General features: G+C 37.6%; 1 protein-coding gene and 1 long non-coding RNA gene across 6 annotated transcripts in view; one reads left to right on the top strand and one right to left on the bottom strand.

The window, feature by feature from the left end:
- Positions 1 to 16521, top strand: part of LOC126473542 (pericentriolar material 1 protein-like) — a 390146-nt gene extending 373625 nt beyond the window's left edge. For 2 of the 5 annotated variants that reach the window (XM_050100664.1, XM_050100665.1), the window contains exons 42-43: positions 2811 to 2886; positions 15074 to 16521. In XM_050100664.1, the coding sequence (XP_049956621.1) occupies positions 2811 to 2886; positions 15074 to 15099 (102 nt within the window). In that variant the 3' untranslated portion in view covers positions 15100 to 16521. The remainder of the gene's footprint in view (positions 1 to 2810; positions 2887 to 15073) is intronic. The other 3 variants (XM_050100666.1, XM_050100668.1, XM_050100669.1) reach the window with 3 other exon arrangements.
- On the bottom strand, positions 8034 to 20424 carry LOC126473543 (uncharacterized). The gene is made up of 3 exons (XR_007586480.1): positions 19974 to 20424; positions 10832 to 10931; positions 8034 to 8433 (listed from the first exon to the last, which is right to left on the bottom strand). It is a non-coding gene; the product is annotated as an uncharacterized LOC126473543 (long non-coding RNA).
- Between the last annotated feature and the right edge of the window lie 1518 nt (positions 20425 to 21942).

Below are 21942 nucleotides of genomic sequence, written 5' to 3'. Positions count from 1 at the left end.
GTTAGAAAACTCCGACAGAGTTTTGGTTTGGAGTAGACGAGAATGTGATGCATTCTTAAGATTTTGCTTGCATAAAGCGTTCACGTACTTCAGTAATAAAAAAGTTTCCCACATGGCGAAAATTCGATTCGATAGCATTATCAGAAAATGCATTTTTGTAAACTGTCCATAATTGTCTTAATAATCTGTTGCTACACATAAAAGTAAAATCAAAACATAGTGCAAATCTTCCAGAACACATTGATGTCAGTTCCATACTAGCACATTGAATAGTTTGCCTGTTTGAGTGAGTTGAATGAAATGTGAGATTAAGTGTGTGTTCTGTGCTGAACATGGCTGACAACACATGTCGAGAACCTTCTTAAGGAGGAGAGGAGGTAGTAAAAAGGAACTCCTGCACAAGAGAATATGCTTCAAAATTTTTATTCATATGAATCAGAGAACTTTTTCACAGAATGTTCTTTTGCTCTAAGAACCTTCTCCAGACAATTTTTCCCTTTTTTTATTCATACAACCCAATGACACAATTAGCAACCTCCAACAAACTTGAAACATAATTTCAGTTGCTTTTGATTTTTTCATTAGTCCATGGGTGAATAATCCAAAACTAATAAAAATCAATACAGTTAGGATTTTCCAGTTTCAGCCATCAAGCTTTTACAATCTTCTTGTCAAATATTTTACTCATTAACTCATTCGTAAAGTAATGAGACATTTGAAACTTTTTTATACATGAAGTTTGATTCTTTAGGGGGTAATAGGGTTACTCCCAGAACGTAAACTCGCAGTTTCTATAATTTTCTGTTACAAATGTCAAGAGACCGTCCAAATTGAATATCCTTACATAAAATTTGTGAGGGGTATGTTGTCACTTTTTTATTTATTTGTTTTGAGTACCTGTTGGTCATTTTCATTAGTATGTCATCCATGCCTTAAAACTTTTTAAAATATCTACCAGCATAATTATACTGAACAATATATGCACAAACACAAGACCATGTGTCTATGAAGGTTTTTGTGGTGTGTCAGTGCAATAAAATCTTCACAGGTTTCTTTTCATACATGATCACAGAGTGAGCACAATGTTTTGCAAAGGTTACTCTTTCTTTCCTTCTTTTGACTTCACCAGAAGATGGAAGGAGCGGAGAAGATTAAAGGTCATGTGTGTAAATCTATTTGGGCTTAACTATTATTGCTGCTAGTTAGCTATTTATTAACACTCTTGGTTGTCAGTAAGTTTTATACTGGTATCCAGAAGTCATTTCATAGAGAAACATGATTTTAGTCATGGCCTGAAAATCATTTTATGTTGTCTATCCCACACCATATATAGGTACAAAAGCAAAGTTAAAGATTGATGATAGATCAAGGAAGCTGTGAGTTCAGGGATATGATTCGTGCAGTAAAGTAAGCAAAGTAAAGAGATTACAATAAAAATGTTATTTGTTTCATAGATTCATAGCAAGGAGATCCTCAAAAATGTAGAACATGTTATAAAACAAGAATACATAATTGTTTACAACAACAAAAAAAGGGTATGCTAATGTCACTTCCTAAGCAAAATGTTCCTCATGGATGTGGAAAAATTCAAAACTCTCAATTGAAAATAAATTTAAAATCCAATAACAAACTTGTCACAAAACATCTATCTCTATACTCAGCAAACCATTATGATGTGCATATCAGTGTATAATACAGTGAGGTGTATATGATAATTCTTAGGCTATCATCAAACAGAAAATCAGTTTACTATTTCTTTTACACTGATCACATTACTGCACTGAAAAATTTGCAGAAGTAAGACTTATTTGAAGTAATTAATGTTATTACATCAATTAGTTTTAGCAGTAAATTTGTAGTTGGAGTAGAAGGAGTGGGCCACCAACAAATCCTGCAAACTCATTTTATTAGTATGAATATTAAGAAAACCACACAGCTGTTATTTTAGGAACATTTATTTAGCCACGACCACTTTCATTCTGTATGAACATCCTCAGGTGACATAGTGGCAGAAATGTGCCATTGTCATCATTTAAAATTCGTAATCCACAGTAAAACACTGAAACATATATGCTGGAATAGGGCAAGTACAATGTTTCACTTCATTTATTACACTTGGTGTAAGTGCAGTCAGCTGTAGGTATTGGGTGCAGAACAATATGCAGCTATCCTTGTCCTACTCAACATGTACTGCTGGCTGTGCTTTTACAAAGAACAATCAACACAGTGAAACAAAGTATTTTTTATATTCCAAAGTGTATCTTTCAATGTTTTATAGTGGGATTAAGCATTTTTAATCATGACCCTGCCACATTTCTGCCACTTTGTCATCTGAAGATGATGTATAGAAAGAAACAGGTCATGGCTTTAATATATGCACTTAAAATAACAGCTGTCATGGTTTTCTTAACATTCATATCAAACTACTGTGCAAGCAAAATGTGATAAACATTACTTTATAAGTAGTTCAGCTTTTTGAAGCTGCTGGGAATTTACTGGACATGTGTGTTTCTGAATAATGGTCACCGTTCTGGTCCAAAGCAAATGACTTTAAATCTTTATGAAGATTATTTTTATTTCTGATATTAATACTGGGAAATCTTGAAAGTGACTTACCAAAGAATTATTATGTTCTGAAAAATGTCTACGTAATTTGTTTCAAAAAGTAACTTGCAATGTTCAGCATCCAGTTTTTACTTTGAGGTCCCAAAATCTATACAGTTAATTAATGAGCATTCCATTGTGTTCAATGTTAAAAATGTTAAGTATTTGTAAATGCTGAATCGTATTACAATATTCTATTGTTTCAGGCCGAGGCCCACTGGGAGATGGATCAGTCTTTAGACCAAATTCCATCTCGACTTCTTAACAGCTTTCATGGTGTTGGTATGTACTTAATAAACATATAATTATCATATATATTATTTGCTTCAGTTAATAAGAGTAATTGTAGCTTCTCAAAATATGGGGAGCACCTGGTTGTGATGAGGGAGTTAGTTTCAATGGTCATATACACAAGAAAGTTTTAAAATTACAAGAAAACAGTTTCGTTGTTGAGTAATTATCTGTTCCAAATACTATTGATAGACAAACATAAAAGTAGAAGAGGGAATATAAACTTTTTCATTTGTGTCTACTGGCAGTAATTGGAATTCCACTTCCTTAAAGTTAGTATTGGGCACCCATTTGTTTTTCCTTATAATATTACATTTTTCTCAAAAAAATTTTCATTTCAATAGTAGAAGATTTGTGAAGATGTCAGTTTTTTACCCAAGGCATTCCCTCTGGATAAAAATGAAAAACAACTATTTCATGAAGACAAGATGAACGAATTAAAAAAATAGTCTTCAAGTGACACCTTGATCTTCTTACAGTTACTTTGTAGCAGCATGTCATTCTCTCTCACAGTTGCAAATGTTCTGTTCTTCCAGTTTTAGTAGCAAATTTGTTTCATAAGTTTGAAGGGACTTAGTTGCACAGCAGACTGAAAATTGATGATAGAACCATCACACTTTTTTTTACAACTTCAGTAAAACTCCTTTACACTCAGAGATTACATGTTCCATTATTGACGGCCAATCATGATGTTTCATTTTCAGTATTTTACTTACTAGAAGTAAAAATGTTGTTATATCACACAAAAAAGAATGTAAAGCTATCCTCAACCTAAAAAGTTGGGTTGAGAAGTGCTGTACTGCTATTGGTATGGTTCTGGTGGACACCTGACCACCAAAATGTGTAATGACTAAGGATTGAACATTACATCTTTGGATTTGTAGCCAGTTAGTTACCCACTAGTGCACCAATTACATCATAATGGACAACAAAATAAAGCAACTTTTACTATAAGCATTACAAATTGGTACCCCCCTCAAGATAGTTAATGTTGTTAAAATCTTAACACTGAAACAAATAGTAAGAAAAGGATGTACACAGCATTGTTTATTCAGGAATGTAAACTATGAGAGAGACAAAGACAGACCATGGCTCTGCTTTCAAAAGAGCTAAGACGTGTTACATTAAAAGAATTTGGATAATGCAAAAGGTAGCATAAAATGGCTGCCAGCAGTTCTTCAAGATAATCTTTGAGTTTCAGTTATGTTGCACCACTGGTGATCAGTATATTGATTATCACCTTTTTGAATCCATAACTATCATTCAGTCTCATTATTGATTCTTCTATATTCTCTTATTGGTGAGAAAAGTCCATTTTTCTGTGTAATTGCTTCCTTTGTTTGTATATACCCACAAGATATTTTGGCGACTTGTCTCATACTGAAATTGTGTAAGCTCACCAGTAATAATACTGCTTGTTGGCAGTTACATACTCTTTTTCTGTATTTACATTCATGATTGATATTATTTACAACCACAATTTTATCAAGTGTTGATTGTAATTTAATCGGTGGAATTCTTGTAGAGGAGACTGAATGGTGGTATGGTGTGGAAACAGCTTTGTTTGATGAGTGGCATAAGCCACTGTGTAGAATTCAGCTGTTTTTCTACTCTGTTGTGATACTGTGCACACACTTTAACATGATCAGTTGTTGTGGGGTGGGGTAGCATCAGAGGATGCAAGCCTTACTCTGAACATTGACTGCCATGGGAGAGCAGAGCAATGCCAATAGAGTAAGTGTCCTTGACACAGTGCAAGCACACTAACTATGCTTTGTAGCAAGTGACTATGAAATCAGAATGACACATACAACTAACATATGTTTAACTGTTTTGTGTGATTGATATTTAAAACTGAACTCACCCTCAGTGATGAAGATTTTATTACAAATTACATATCAGCAATATGAACACATTATTCAACAACTGCTACTACAGTGCTGCTGCTGCTGCTGGAGATTAGTAATGTTTGATATCTGAGATTGGCAGCAGTTGGTTGAAATGTGACCTACCTGCAAACCCTTATTCTGCCTTCAGTGTCTCGTTGAAGGAGGTCATCGATTTGCTGTGAAACTGGATTTCAAGAATCACTCTAATAATGTACACTACACTCTTTTTAATTAACTTTGACTTTTTCCACCTTTATTGTAACCAATCAGACTAATGACGACTGGTTCCAGTTCTTACATAAAAAATTGTTTACAGGTAGTCAGTTTCACAATCCCATCACACAGTATGACAGTGGCAGACACAGTGCACTTTCGAACCCCTGAGGCAAGTTGGCCTGCAAATGTTGTATATGGTCCCAGACCTAGATACTGGCACTGGGGCAGAGATAACATCATAGTTAGTCCCACACATGTTCTATCAGGGACAGATCTGGGGATCTTAGTGGCCACAAGAGTATCTCATCATCACACACACAGTTCATTGCCATGTGTGGACAGGACAAGTGTTGTCCTGTTGAAAAATGGTACTACAATACTGTTGCTTGAGAAGTAACATAAGAGGATGCAGGATGTTTTTGATGTACCATTGTTATGATAAGAGTCATACCCAGTGGCTCCCCATAGCGTGAGGCCAAGAGTAACATCGCTTTCCAAAACATTGGAAAACTGAGACCTCTCCCTAAGCTGCTGCCATACTTACCACTGACGATTGCTTACAGTATCGTAGAACAATGCTTCATTGCTAAACACCATTTGATGCTATTCATCAGCAGTACATGCTTCCCAAACACAGCAACACTCCGAACACAGCCATTAGTGTTGCGGTGTTATTGGCACTACAGGTAGGATGAGGATTCCATAGTCAGGCTGCTCCTAGTCTATCCTAGTCTATGAGCAATGGTGCAGGATGACACAGAATGTTGCAGGGAGTCCATTACTCATTCTTGGAGGGCAGGTGCAGATGTGACCAGAACCTTGTTGATGAGTATGCCTACCCTCACATTCCCATCCAGTCCAACATAGGGCCCTGCCAGATCTCAGTGTGCCACAAGTCTGCCTATTGCACAGTTTGACCAGCTGACCAAGTGGAGACCCACTGCAAGGCTCCTTTCAAACTTTGTTATCTCATGTGAGTAAATGTCATCTCTGTATTATCGCAGTGATCACTCGATATCTCATGCTGTTCTTGCCCCTTATATACCCTAACAGGCCTGGTAACAACACTAAACATGAACATCATTCATGCACTCTGGTGGCCATTCTACCTGCCACAGAGAACTGCAACTCTATAATCATTTACCTACACTATTTGATCAAAAGTATCCGGATGCCTGTCGGAAAATGACTTACAAGTTCATGGTGCCCTCCATCGGTAATGGTGGAATTCAATATGGTGTTGGCTCACCCTTAGCCTTGATGTCAGCTTCCACTCTTACACGCATATGTTCAGTCAGGTGCTCAAAGTTTTCTTGGGGGAATTGCAGCCCATTCTTCACGGTGTGCTGCACTGAGGAGAGGTATTGATGTTGCTCGGTGAGGCCTGGCATGAAGTCAGCGTTCCAAAACATCCCAAAGGTGTTCTAACAGGGTTCAGGTCATGACTCTGTACAGGCCAGTCCATTACAGGGATGTAATTGTCCTGTAACAACTCCACCTGTGCATTATGAACAGGTGCTCCATCGTGTTGAAAGAGGCAGTCGCCATACCTGAACTGCTCTTCAACAGTGGGAAGCAAGAAGGTGCTTAAAACATCAATGTAGGCCTGTGCTGTGATAGTGCCATGCAAAACAACATGGCGTGCAAGCCCCCTCCATGAAAAACACAACCACACCATAACACCACCATCTCCGAATTTTACCGTTGGCACTACACACACTGGCAGATGAAGTTCACCGGGCATTCGACATACCACACCCTGTCATCGCATCGCCACACTGCGTACCATGATTTGTCACTCCACACAACACTTTTCCACAGTTCAGACGTCCAATGTGTATGCTCCTTACACCAAGTGAGGTGTTGTTTGGCATTTACCAGTGTGATGTGTGACTTATGAGCAGCTGCTCAACCACCCAACTGTCATAGTACTTGCAGTGGATCCTGATGCAGCTTGGAATTTCTGTGTGATGGTCTGGATAGATGTCTGCTTATTACACATTATGACTCTCTTCAGCTGTCAGCAGTCTCTGTCAGTCAACAGACGAGGTCTATCGACTGACTTTCGTACTGTACGTATCCCTTCACGTTTCCACTTCAGTATCACATTGGAAACAGTACACCTAGGGATGTTTAGGAGTGTGGAAATCTCGCGTACGTGTGTGCAACACAAGTGCCACCAAATCACCTGACCACGTTCGAAGTCCATGAGTTCTGCTGAGAGCCCCATTCTGGTCTCTCACAATGTCCATTGACTACTGAGGTCACTGATATGGAGTACCTGGCCGTAGGTGCAGCACAATGCACCTAATATGAAAAGCATATGTTTTTGGGGGCATCCGGATACTTTTGATCACATTGTGTACCAACCACTGGTGTGTACATATACACAGTTCCATCAACACGTGACTATGTCTTGAGGGTGCCTCACTTTTTTTATGAGACAGTTAGCTAAGTGACAATAGTTGTCCAAAGTGGCCTCTATTATATAATTCATATAATTGAATATGACACTGCACGTTCTTACGCACATGATTAACATTTGTTGAGGAATTGGAGCAACACATCATTCAATCTCTGTCTGCAGTTTGGGAATAATGTGAATGTGGGTGCTGTAAACTGCATTCCTAAGGTACACACACAGGAAAATGTCACATAGGAATAAGTCAGGAGCCCAAGGGGACCACAGTTCCTATGAAATCAGTTGTTCATGATTAATTTGACCTGAGAAAGTCATGGTGGTGGTCAGTGTGTGAGGAACAGCATTGCCCTGCTGAAACCATATGTATCACTTCTGGTCTTCAGGTATAGTGTTTACAAATTATTACATCATCAGTATGCAGTGCTGTACACCATACATCTTCCTTTGTCCATGCAGAGGAGACTCGCGCATTTCATGTGGATTTTCCATACTGGTAGTCAAAATGCATTATTTTTGTGCATTTACATCCTCATTAAGATGGAACTACACGTTGTCAAACGAAAACCAATCATTAACCCCCCCCCCCCCCCCCCGCTCCTCAATAAGGCATTACCAAATGAACTAATGACAGGTAGCCACTCATGAACAGTATGTGTTCTGTTTGAATGGATGCTTATGCACTTGCTCACATTTGTGTGCACTACCAATGGTGAGACCAGACTGCCTAGATAGGTGCTGCACAGACTTCATAGAACTTGATGAATATGCAGCTTACACACAGATCAACTTTTCTGATGTCAACTGATTTTGGCAATGTTTGCCACATTTCCTTTCTTTTGAAACTTTTCATATTGCCACCAGATGGTGAACTTAGATGCATGGTTACTGTAGTTTTCTGTGAAGACATTTTGATTCACTGCATAACTGACACATGTAATGTATTTAATGACAATGAATGCTCTCTGTCGTGAAGTAAAGCCAGTTTCTTCCTCACTGAAACAAGGATCATACCTGCAACAAATAAGAAACATTCATTTAAAAGGCTGTGTTACTTTTTGAACACACTCAGTTAACTACAATGCTTTATGAATGCAGTTATTTCTGGAATTATTTTGTTATTTTTCATTTGTTGTCTGAGGTTTCAGGAAAGTTTTATAGCAGGGAAGTTACTGTGCACCCTGAAGTAATGAATTGATTACACATTGGCCAAGTCTCAAAATTACTGGTAGCTTATTAGCATTACACCTGAATAAAAAGGCACCCATATATATGAGACTAAAATATCCTATGATTCCTGGCAAACTTAGCTCAAGATGTGGAAACAGTTCTGTGATTGAGTCTAAAAAATATGAGATGTATTTCAACATTAATAACAGTATAGTTGTGATTATGCCACCAGTGGAACTAGGAGCTGTCGTTTTTTTTTCACAGTGCGATCACTCACTGTTCAAAACATTGTTCCTCTGCTTTCTGAGTGTTCCCAATAAAGTATTTGTGAGAAGTAAGAGCAGAAATCAGCTGCCAGTAACTTAGGAATGTTAATACCAATAATAAATTAGAAGGGATAGGAAGTGTAGGAGCACTTGAAGTGTAAAATTTGTGGTAGTCTACTTTCATATTTCTTTCTACACCAAATCTTTTTGTTCATAATTTTACTTTGCTGGGGTATTTTAGCCACAATTTCACTGACAGAGCAAGAAGTCAAAGTAGCAAGAAAAGTTTGCCTATAAATATTGAAATAAAATGAATGCAGTTTTGACTGAAATCATAATTTGATGATTGTGCATCATGAACAATAAATCTGTTGCCTTAAGGAGATGTAACTTTCACAAGCCATTAAACTTTCAATCTGTGCTAGATGTACCTGTGAGTTTCGTTGGACTAGATATCATATAGATAAATAATTGACTGACTGAATTTATTTCCTGTTCAGATGTACCTGCTACAGTATTGGAACCCTCCACCAGCATTTTCCTATATCTTTAGCCAAAAGATATCGGAATTCTACCTGTTGAACAGTAGTCCCCCATAAATAAGAATCTTACTGGTTTGGCACAGTTGTAAAATTCCAAAAAATGTCCAGATCAAAAACAGTTTTATTTCCACTAACAATTTCACTTAATGACTCAACTGTTATCCTTTATTACAGGTTTGTATTTACTGTACTTTTGCTCATATTAGTACTATCTGAATGATTTAGAGTGAAATACTACATGAGTTGCCTGTTATAATGTGCAGTGTCAAAATATTGTGTCTTGTCTGGAATTCTTTGTACAATTGTGAAGATTCTTGTCATGTTCTAAATGAGTCTCTTCATTCAGCTATGTGTCATGGATGTGAGTCATTGTGACTCTCAAACAAAAAACAGAACAGGAAAACTAAAGTATTCTCACCAACTACCGACACTTCCAAATAGCAAACACATACACAAAGCTGTACCACCAACAGTCTTGGGAATCAAGTTCAGTGAAGGCCCAAAACAAAGTTAGTGACAGGCGTGTATTGAATATAGTAAGATGTCAAATTCAACTGTTTTATTCTCCTTCCCCATTTTTTTTTATTTGCTTTGACATACATTAGTGAATTAAGCATATTTTTAGACAGCCTCATAATACTTGCTTATAATTGCTACACAGTCTATAAGACATACCAGTCTGGAAAAAAGGAAATTAATTTCAGAAATTTACTGTGTGAAACTAGCAGATCACCTTTGTTTCTGTTTTATGAGTTACTAACAGCCTCTAAAACATCTACTTAAAGAGGGTCATTGTTGACTCTTCAGCACATAAAGGGTGTTTCAGAAATACTTTTGCTAACTTTGGGGACAGGTTCCTTACACCAAACAAAGAAAAAATGTCTAGTAAGCATGGGCTCTAAAAAAAAATACCTAACGAGCCATGAGCAATTGTTCATTTTCGATTCTGTGAAACACATCTATTCTGCTGCAAGCTCTTTGCTTGCCATATTTTGGGTGGAGGTAGTACGGACCAAAACAAGAATAAAATGTCCAGTAAACATGGGCTCCAAAATGCATACCTTATAGGCTATGAGCACTCATTCATCTTCACCATGGTGGAATACATTTCTTTTATTGAACAGGTGCTCACATCTCTTAAGGTACACATTGTAGAGCCCATGTTTACAGGACATTTTTTCTTGTTTTGGTCCATACTACCTCTTCCCCCCCAAAATATGGAAAGCAAAGAGCTTGCAGTAGAAGAGATGCGTTTTACCATACTGAAAATGAACAAGTAATATAAATTTTAGAGCTCATGTTTATTAGACTTTTTTTCCTTGTTTTGGTGTAAGGAACCAGTCCCCCAAGCTTGTAAAAGTCTTTTTGAAACACCCTGTATATTTTATCTATCAAGATCCATACAGACAAAAAGAAATAAGGTTTCTGTCTTACCTTTACATAATGAAGTTTTATCTTTTTGTTGGGTGTCTTTCACACTATGTGGTACCTTTGACAGCAGTTCAAGTTCACTTCCATTGGTATCAACAGTCACCTGTACATTAAATCCAAATTAGTATCACACCTTATGAATTTTTGAAGAGAACATATAATTTGAAGGTAGCAAATAACACTTAAAGATAGTTGTGAAAAATATAATGAAAAGGATAGATTGCTACTCACCATATAGTTGAGATGTCGAGTAGCTGACAGGTACAACAAAAAGATTGCTTAACAATTGAGCTTTTGACCAACAGGCCTTCTTCTAAAGTAGACAAAACACACACACACACACACACACACACACACACACACATTCATTCATGCAAGCACAACTCACACAGACACATGATCACTGTCTCTGGCTATCGAGGCCAGACTGCAAGCAACTACGCATAAAGGGAGAGGCAAATCTGGGTGGTGGAGGTAAAGAATTATGAAGGTGGGAACTCTCCCGGCAATATATCCTATGTTCCAGTAACCCCCCTGGCCTTAAGTTTCATTAGTCACTATCCCCTTCCCTGCTCCCACTCCAGCACTACACAGTTCTCTATTCCACCAAAGTGCCCAGTCTTTTTGCTTCTCTCCTTTTCAGCTCTCTTCCCACGCCACCCCCAGACTACCCTCCCAACTGCACCTAGCTGCCCAACCCTGTCCCCACCACATCCTTGTATGCCCCCAGAAGCAGCACATTACCATTGCCCACCCCTACATTGCTCTCTCTCCCCTTTCCTGCCCCAGCCTCATCCTTACCCCATCACCCAGATTGCTTCTCCCATCATGCGCAGTTACTCACAGTCCAGCCTTGGTGGGCGGAGACAGTGGTAGTGTGTGTGTGTGTGTGGGGGGGGGGGGGGGGGGGGGGGGTTGCGCGTGCGCGCTTTGGAAGAAGCCCTTTTGGCCAAAAGCTCACTTGTTTACAGGCCTTTTTGTTGTGCATGCCTGCAATTCGACATCTCCACTATATGGTCGATGGCAATCTATCCTTTTCATAATACTGTCATTATTCCATCCTGGATTTTCCATTATTTGTTATGAAAAATATAATTACACAAGTGAATATCATAATCAAACAAACAGAAATATTTAAAGGTAAACCGTTAGTTTCAAAATCATTGACGTGTATTCTGTTAGTACTTTGTCCTGATTACAAGAACTGTTATGGGGCAAAAAAATTAACAAATATAATTATCCTTATCCTTTCTGTTCAAGAAACTCAAAATTCTGATATATTATACTGCTAGGATATGGATGAAGAACATTAAATAAAATAATCAATGAAAGAAACTTGAATATAATGAGGGTGAGGCTTTGCTATATGATAATGCAATATTCAGGATTCACAGATGAAACAAAATTAAAAAGGCAGAAGTGACTTCCTTCTTTTTGAGGGGGTGGGAGGGGAGGTTTACATGAAGATAAGAAAGAGAAATGTGTACACGCATGTAAAAATAGATGTACCAAAGTAATTAAGAAATTGTGTTACATCACAAATATCGAAGTGTTGTAGGTTGAAGTGAACTCACTGAAAAATCTACATAGATTTGTTAAACTTGGAACATTTGTTCTTATTAAGGGAGATGCTAGATGGAAAGATCATATTGACCACATAGTTACAACAGTGAATCATTTGGAGGTAGTTACAGCTGGAGGGAGGAAGGGGGGGGACATCATTTTGCACTTTCACACTTCCATACTGTTAAGTGCAGTATTAAAAACTCAAAGTGGATTTTGTCTGAATGAATTATAGTTCAAGTAAGACTGCTTTTATCCACTATAGTGAAATAATTAATCTTATTGCATGTAATACTTTGTCCACATAGCTGACATTTGGTTCCATAAACTATATTGAGGTGACAAAAGCCATGGGATACCTCTGATATTGTGTTGGATGTCCTTCTGCCTGGCATAGTGCAGCAACCCGACATGGCATGGACTCAACAAATCGTTGGAAGTCCTGTGCAGGCTGCCGCTATAGCCATCCATAATTGCAAAAGTGTTGCCGGTATATGATTTCATACATGAACTGACCTCTTGATTATGTCCTATAAATGTTCAGTGGGATTCATGTACATGATCTGGGTGGCCACAACATTCGCTTGAATTGTCCAGAATGTCCTTCAAACCAATGACAAACAATTGTGGCCTGGTAACACGGCGCATTTTCATTAATAAGATTTCCATTGTTGTTTGGGAACATGAAGTCCATGACTGGCTGTCGATGGTCTCCAAGCAGCCGAACATAACCATTTCCAGTCAATGCTCAGTTCAGTTGGACTACAAGACCCATTCCATTCTCTGTAACCACAGCCTACACCATTATGGAGCCACCACCAGCATGCACAGTGCCTTTTTGACAACTTGGGCCCATGGCTTAGTGGGGTCTGCACCATCTACATCTACATCCGTACTCCGCAAGCCACCTACCGGTGTGTGGTGGAGGGTACTTTGAGTACTTCTATCGGTTCTCCCTTCTATTCCAGTCTCGTATTGTTCGTGGAAAGAAATATTGTCGGTATGCCTCTGTGTGGGCTCTAATCTCTCTGATTTTATCCTCATGGTCTCTTCGCGAGATATACATAGGAGGGAGCAATATACAGCTTGACTCCTCGGTGAAGGTATGTTGTCAAAACTTCAACAAAAGCCTGTACCGAGTTACTGAGCATCTCTCCTGCAGAGACTTCCACTGGAGTTTATCTGTCATCTCCATAATGCTTTTGCGATTACTAAATGATCCTGTAACGAAGCGCGCTGCTCTCCGTTGGATCTTCTCTATTTCTTCTATCAAACCTATCTGGTATGGATCCCACACTGGTGAGCAATATTCAAGCAGTGGGCAAACAAGTTTACTGTAACTTACTTCCTTTGTTTTCGGATTGCATTTCCTTAGGATTCTTCCAATGAATCTCAGTCTGGCATTTGCTTTACCGACGATCACCTTTATATGATCATTCCATTTTAAATCACTCCTAATGCCTACTCCCAGATAATTTATGGAATTAACTGCTTCCAGTTGCTGACCTGCTATATTGTAGCTCAACGATAAAGGATATTTCTTTCTGTGTATTCGCAGCACATTGCACTTGTCTACATTGAGATTCAATTGCCATTCCCTGCACCATGCGTCAATTTGTTGCAGATCCTCCTGCATTTCAGTACAATTTTCGATTGTTACAACCTGTCGATATACTACAGCATCATCCGCAAAAAGCCTCAGTGAACTTCCGATGTTATCCACAAGGTCATTTATGTATATTGTGAATAGCAATGGTCCTACGACACTCCCCTGCGGCACACCTGAAATCACACTTACTTCGGAAGACTTCCCTCCATTGAGAATGACATGCTGCGTTCTGTTATCTAGGAGCTCTTCAATCCAATCACACAATTGGCCTGATAGTTGATATGCTCTTACTTTGTTCATTAAATGACTGTGGGGAACTGTATCGAATGCCTTGCAGAAGTCATCTACCTGGGAACCTGTGTCTATGGCCCTCTGAGTCTCGTGGACGAATAGCGCGAGCTGGGTTTCACACAATCGTCTTTTTCGAAACCCATGCTGATTCCTACAGAGTAGATATCTAGTCTCCAGAAAAATCATTATATTCGAACGTAATACGTGTTCCAAACACTACCATAACCTCTTCCCAATTGAAATCAGGACTCATCTGACCAGGTCACAGTTTTCCCAGTCATCTAGGGTCCAATTGATATGGTCACGAGCCCAGGCAAAGCACTGCAGGCAATGTCATGCTGTTAGCAAAGGCACATGTTGGTCATCTGTTGCCATAGCCCATTAATGGATATGTTCATCATATGTCCTACATTGATTTCTGCTGTTATTTCATGCAGTATTCCTTGTCTGTTAGCACTGACAACTCTAAGCAAACGCCACTGCTTTGTCTGTGGTGACAGGCAATTGTGGATCTCAGAATATTGAATTCCCTAACAATTTCCAAAATGGAATATCCTGTGTGCTTTGCTCCAACTACCGTTCCGTTTTCTAAGTCTGCCAATGCACTGCCCTTTTGTACATTGTGTACGTGATACTACCACCATCTGCATATGTACATATTACTATCCCATGACTTTTGTCACCTCAGTATTGCCCTATAATCTTATAAAGATTAAAATTAATTCTGTATATATGTCTAGAACAACAAAATGCCATTAATCAAATGAAATGTCTGATTTCAGATAACTCATCACCATCATGTTTGTGAAGTTGTAGCTGGCTCTAGTACACCTATATATTTTTGGAAGACTGGTTATTTATATTTATTAAGTTGTTTTTGTGTACTATGGGCAACATGAGTGTCCTGCTTCCTCATAAGATATATTGACCAAATAAATTTATTTCTCCCATTTTTGAATGGCTCTCTTGTTTAGTGAAGTCTTCTCTCAGTTGTAAATTACAAGAGAAGAGAATCAAATTTTATTTGTACATAAAAGAGGTGACAAAGAAAATAATGATCATGCCAGCAGGAACACTCAGAAATAAACACTGAATCTCAGTCATCAAAAATCTTGATAAAATGACAAAATAAGAGTGAGAACAAATACTATTCATGGTTTGTTAATCATTGTACTATGGCTAGTGTAACTTCCATATACTTCCATCTTCTTGCAGTGTGCAGTTCAAAAATGTATCCTTGTGTCGGTGTTCATTTATCTCATCTTTTTCGTGCACATCATTAATAGGGTGTCGTGTTATTTTTCCAGCCTTTTTTAAAGCACTCTTAGTATTTGTAACTGGCCAAGTTTCTTGCAGGGCACATTCTGAAGTACAAAACCAAACTACTAGATGCCTTGAATAGCCCAAATTATTTGTCTCTCTCTTGAAATAAAAGCACGTCATAAAGAAAAAAAAATCTTCTCAACACAAATTTTGCTTCTTCTAGACATGTTACATCTTACATGACCGATGTTTTGCTCGGTTCCACACAAAGTGATCATAATTTTTGCAAATTCATTTCTGCTTAGTGGGAAGGGCACAGTGCTTTTTCTCCCAGTGACACTTTGTGAATCATATCTCAGTTGTCACCCATATCTGCATCATTATTCATATTCTTTCTTTCCTCGAAGTATTTTGACTCCAAATTCAAACTATTACAGTTTTAAAAAACCTTTATCTTTCTGCTACTTTTGATTCAGGACTTGCAGGAGGGTTCCAGTTTAGTTCATTGTTTACATTTATGCGTTCACTGGTTTCAGTGAAGTTTCCACATAGATTATATCTTTCATCCCATTTAAGACTGTTGTTTTTGTTCATATGAAATATCTGTTTGCAACTGGTCACACCTTTTAAGAACTGCTGGAATTTCAATTTTGACTATATTTTATTACTTCTAAAATAAATCATTGTGAAATTTCAGTGACTAACTTTGGTCTAACTCTTTTTGGAAAAAGAAAAGAAACAGTAATGCAATTTTTTCCTCAGTACGCTTTGTCCTGTTAGGAGAAAATTTTTAATACTTGGTTACTCGTTTTATCACAGTCAATCATTTCATTGTTGGTATGCTAATTCTGTAGTTCCATTTTTTTTTTACACATTGGTATAAATGCATTGTTAGCTTCACGTCGTATTGCACTTGTATTTTTTTCCTTATAATTAAGTTAGTTTATTGAAGACTGATCCATTGAAATGATGTTGTGAATAAGAAATAGTATTTTCATTTTGCTGCAAATTATTTAAATATTAATGAAGTATTTTTAGAAGCCACTGTAAATTCAGTTTGTAAATAAAGATAATAAACTTTTTGTAATTGTGTTATTTTTTTATTATATGAATCCAACTCTTAGTAATAGAAATTATTTGCAGCATTGCTATTTAAGAAGAAGCATCATGACTATATGAACTGTTGCAAATATCCATCTTGCAGGTAATAGGAATGACTAATTTTCCTGGATTGATCTCTAAGAAAGACAGTGAAAAATGGCTTCATTTTTAATATTTTGATTAGCACTTTGCAGTCCACCATACCACAGAGTGGGACAGTACAATTTTACAGTTCCAGTCATTTGAGACCAATTAATTTAGTTGTTGTATAGTGCGAGCACCCCACTGGTGTGTGTGTGTGTGTGTGTGTGTGTGTGTGTGTGTGTGTGTTTCAATATAGTCTCTTTTTTTAAAAGAGAATTCCACTAGGTTGTACTGAAGTTTTTAACTTGAAATCATTAATTTTATTATTACTCTTCAATAACTGGAGAGCAGCTATCAGTGGACATAATGTTTCCATTGAAGTACACTCATCTTAGTGAGAATGAAACTGAGGAACTTCTCAATAACAGGAATGAGTCTAACTGTGAAATACATGATACAGAATGTGAAGAATTTGACAGTGGCTCAAGCAACAATGTTCTTCTCAAAACTGAATGGTGAGTGCAATGAAATAAGTGATGACATAATAGATTATGGTGGTTGAAGAGGGCTGCATGACATACTGAAAACATCATTACAGCAAACTAAAGTTTCTGTTCAAAGAAATGGCATTCACAATTCACGTACTAAGCATCAGTCACCAGAAACACCAGTGTAGTTTTTTCAGTGATGAAGTGCTTCAGGGCAAAATAGATTTAAAAAAACTAATACGCTGCATAAAACTTTGCCTATTGTGTGTTGCAGTAATATTCTGTGTGGAATTACTGGATGAATGTGACTGTACAGAAATTTAAGTCATTCAGTTATTTACACATTGTTTTCTACAAATCCCATCACGATGGAGAGCAATTAAGGATGTGGGACAAGTGAAGGTTTACATTAACAGACATAAGCAACCACTGAAGGCTAGTTTTGGAAAATGGAAATGAGCGTTTGGCGTCATGGCCGGGAGGCCCCTTGCGGGGCAGATCCGGCCACCTTGGTGCAGGTCTTATTACATTTGATGTCACATTGGGTGACCTGCGTGCCGAATGGGGATGAAATGATGATGAAGACAGCACAACACCCAATCCCTGAGTGGAGAAAATCCCCGACCCAGCTGGAAATCAAATCTGGGCCCGTAGGATGGCAATCCATCACGCTGACCATTCAGCTATCGGGGTGGACGGCTATTTTTGTAAAGTGTACTAACAACAAATCATCACTACTACTAATCTGCTCACACTGATAATTATGAAAACTGATTCTAAATTACAAGTATATCAGGAGAAAAACATCAGCTTTGGAAGCAAAAAGCATGGCTAATCCTCTTCTACAACCTCATAGTGGTTTGCAGAGTATAGATGTAAATGTAGAACTCAGTTGGTGTTTTTATCCAATACTTCACACAAAGCGTTTATATTACTGTACCACAGCAGTGTCAGCTGCCTGTATGCTAGCAAAGTCAATGCTTGTTTCTATTAAATGTTAAAATGAAGCAGAATTTACATCCCTAGGTCCATATATTCTGATATGTTATAGTGGCAAATAAAGTACTCTTTTATCTTGTTTTTTTCTTCAGTTTCCTACTTGATGTCTACAGCAACATGCGCGTGACTTTTTATCAGAATATAAAACTTCACTCGGAGCCTAGATAGCAGTGGAAAGTCTACATAGAAATAATTACTTTTTTTCTAGTTTTGTGGCATTTAACTCTGCAGATGACTCTTGTTATTAACCCACTATACCATTACGGAGTATACATATTGGCATGTAAGTGTAAAAATTCCCAGGGCCCTGAAGATAGGAGAGAACTGAATGAAAGTATGGTGGTACTCCTGTCCGTATGTCAACAGAGCACAAAAATATGTAGTGGCTACTGTACTGCAGTTTGCTTTGACCATTAGCAATAGAGACAGATGACCCTGCCAGACCTGTGGCCTAGTTTACATCACATTTTAAATATGTGCAACGATGCCATGCCGATTTTGTGTATATTTCGTGATGGAGCCACCATGGCTTCATTGTTTTAGGACAAGCTTTAAAACAGGTATGCCTCATCATATTTTAAGTGCATGTTTTCATATGCATGAAAGTAATAATTTTTCATTATGGCATATTTTATTGTTCTAAAACATAATCTGTTCACTAGTTGTATTCCATTTCCCATGATTTACTACAGGTCTGAAGATGGCCATTGTTGACTGAAACCGATAGTCTAAGGACCAAAAGTTTGTGATCATTGGCAGAAACAAAAGGAATTCATCGTGCAGTGAAAGATGTTTCTTACGAAGAGATCACACGATAATCAGATTTTTGTAATTTTTCATATTCATGGTACGTGAAGTTCAGAACTCAAATAAATACACTTCTCCCAAAGTGGTTTGATGAAACTCTAAAAAATTCTTAAGAAAATTGACTTTGAAGTTTTCTGGCCACGTTTAATATACTAAAATAATGTAGATATTTTTCAACAAGCAATGTGCCTCCGCAGTAGAGTACTCACTCAATGAGTGAGGGGCCTGGATTTGTAACCTGTTGGGATCAAATTTCTAAATAAAGGTGCATGTTCTATGAGTATTTACATAAACTATAAAATACAAAAATATAGAAAAAAACTTATTGTAATTTTTTAATTATAAATCTTTTATAAAGGAGCAGTAGCTAGAATTTTTGTTTGTAATGAAAACTGTATTCCTGTGTGCAATACATGTATAGAAATAAGACGATGTACATTTTCATAAAAAAATGACTATTAGGTTTGTTAATTACCATATATTTGATGAATTTTATATTTAAATAATGTAGGTATTCAAAATGAATGGGGAAAAATAATGGAAAAAATAATGAACGAAATGAGACTCAATATAATATAGCGATTACCATTCTCGTGTGCCGTATGATTCTACACTTCATGGAAATGCTCATAGAATGTGCACTTGTGTTTAAAAATTTGATTCCATCTGGAATCGAACCTAAGCCCCCCACGCAGCAAGCGAGCGCTCTACCACAGAGCCACAATGCATGTAGAGAAACATCTATGTTATTTTGGTGTATTAAATGTGACTGGAAAACTTCAAATTTGATTTTCTCGAAAATTTTCTACAGTTGCATTGAACTGCTTTGGGAGAGGTATATTTAACCTCTGAACATCTCGTACCATAAATATACAGAATTGCAAAAATGTGATTATGTGGTGCAAAACCAGACAGAGCTTTGTTTTTATATTTTTATTACCTTATCCATGTGCTGGTGCCACCTCAGTTTATTAGATGCCCAGTAGTTTCACACATGGAGCCACATCCATTGTATGTCCATTCATCACTACTTCCAGTACTTGTACGCCATTTTTCTTTGTTTGGAATTGCGTTGTATGGGTTTTCACCAGATTAAGGGTTTAATTATTTGCTATGGATCCGTTAGTTGTAAACTTGTTCCATGATTCTCATAGCTGTGCATCATATGGATGTGTTTGGGTGTCTTGCTGGTATTTTAACCCCATCAGCAAATACCATAGTCTTTGAAGAGTAGCCCAGTGTCCCAGGTAAATCATATATTTAGGTTGAGAAGTGGAGTGGGCCAAGAACCAAACCCTGTGGCTCACCTTATTTAATGTTTTTCCTTTCAGAACTTAGTCTTATTCTTGTGGTACCATTTCTCAGTTTTATCCTCTGTTTTTTAATGTTAAGATAAATTACTTGGCTTCACTGGGACTTTGCAAATCAACAGGACTTGCACACCTGTGGAAATAAAAAAATAAAATTAAACTGAAGCACAGTGATGTTTGCACTTTACTGAAAGGTGACAGTGAATGTATTGGCTTGGCAAGATAAGAGACAGGTCTGATGCTGAGCACGTTCCACAATGTTGATAAACAACAGGTGGAGCAGAGAATGCGAATGCACAGTGGCTAATAACAACTGAATAACTAACTGTAGTCACAACATACATTAAACAAATGGAAGCTGTTAATAGAGCCAATAATTACATTTCCAAGTATAGTTCTGCTGCAAAATCACTGATGTGGTGGAGAAATGATTTTCTTCACTTGCTTGAAATGTCTATAGTAAACAGTTTTACACAGACCGAGATTGCCCAAGAGAACAAGGAAGCTAAAAAGTGTTTATACCTTCAGTGTAGGAAAGCACAAAGTAAGGAACTTGTCAGAAAAGTTTGAAACAACGTGCCAAGAAGAAGGGGTCGTGTTTTTGACAAAAAATTCTATATTTTACTGCAAGACATGTACATGAAATTCAGGCCGTAACCCTATTTACTGTTTTAGACAGGTCATACTTAGCAGTAATATAAATAATAAAGAATTTTTAATGAAACTGTTATTATCTTTCAATACACACGCTAAAAGCCTATAGGCATGAACAGACACAGGTCAGAATCTGCAACCCATCTTATAGAGTGCTGGAAAAAGGACAATTTCTGCATTGTTCCTTTATTTTTCAAAACAGTTACTTATGTGACTGAAGCATTTTTTCTGTGTGTACAAGGATTACCATTGCATAGAAAATGAAAGTAGCATTTTGCATATCTTCGCCTTCACTTCACTGTGAATGGGAAATTACCTGCTCTGTATGTTCCATTTTTTCATTTCACCAACACACCAGTCATCAACTGTCCTGAGAAAATATATTTCTTTGTTTTCTCTGAACAGACAGAAGGCCAAGGGTGCCAGGTCTACGCTGTATAGGAGATAGGGACTACACTGGCAAGCCCAGATGTGCAGTTGGTCCTCTATGGTACGAAAACGCGATTCCATACATTGCCATGCAACAGCTGCACATTTACTATGTTGATGTTGATAGTGTCCGTCAAATTTTGTAATGTCTACTTACAAGCAGCAGCATTCGCAGTGGTTCACGTGCTATTGAAATCAGCCAAAATCATATGATGTACATCTCAAAAGATAGTTGTCATCGTGTGTGTCTTGATGTTTTCAAGGCATAATAATTCATCTATAAAATTTCCCCTGATATTTCAGCCATATAGCTTTCAACCATCTTCAGGGTGAGGCAAATGAAGCTGGAGTACTTGTTCCATCATTTTAAACCACAAAACACAGTGCCTGGCTTGTTGATTAGCAGCCGGAAGTGTCCGTAAACTGAATCTGTGGCAACATGGCCTATCCATGCTGGGATATTGATGTGTCATTATTAGCTGCACTGTAGTAATATATTTGTAAGTTTATTAAAGA

The sequence above is a fragment of the Schistocerca serialis genome, chromosome 4 (assembly GCF_023864345.2).
Source record: "Schistocerca serialis cubense isolate TAMUIC-IGC-003099 chromosome 4, iqSchSeri2.2, whole genome shotgun sequence".
NCBI classification, from domain to species: domain Eukaryota; kingdom Metazoa; phylum Arthropoda; class Insecta; order Orthoptera; family Acrididae; genus Schistocerca; species Schistocerca serialis.
This window is presented reverse-complemented; position numbering and strand designations above follow the sequence as displayed.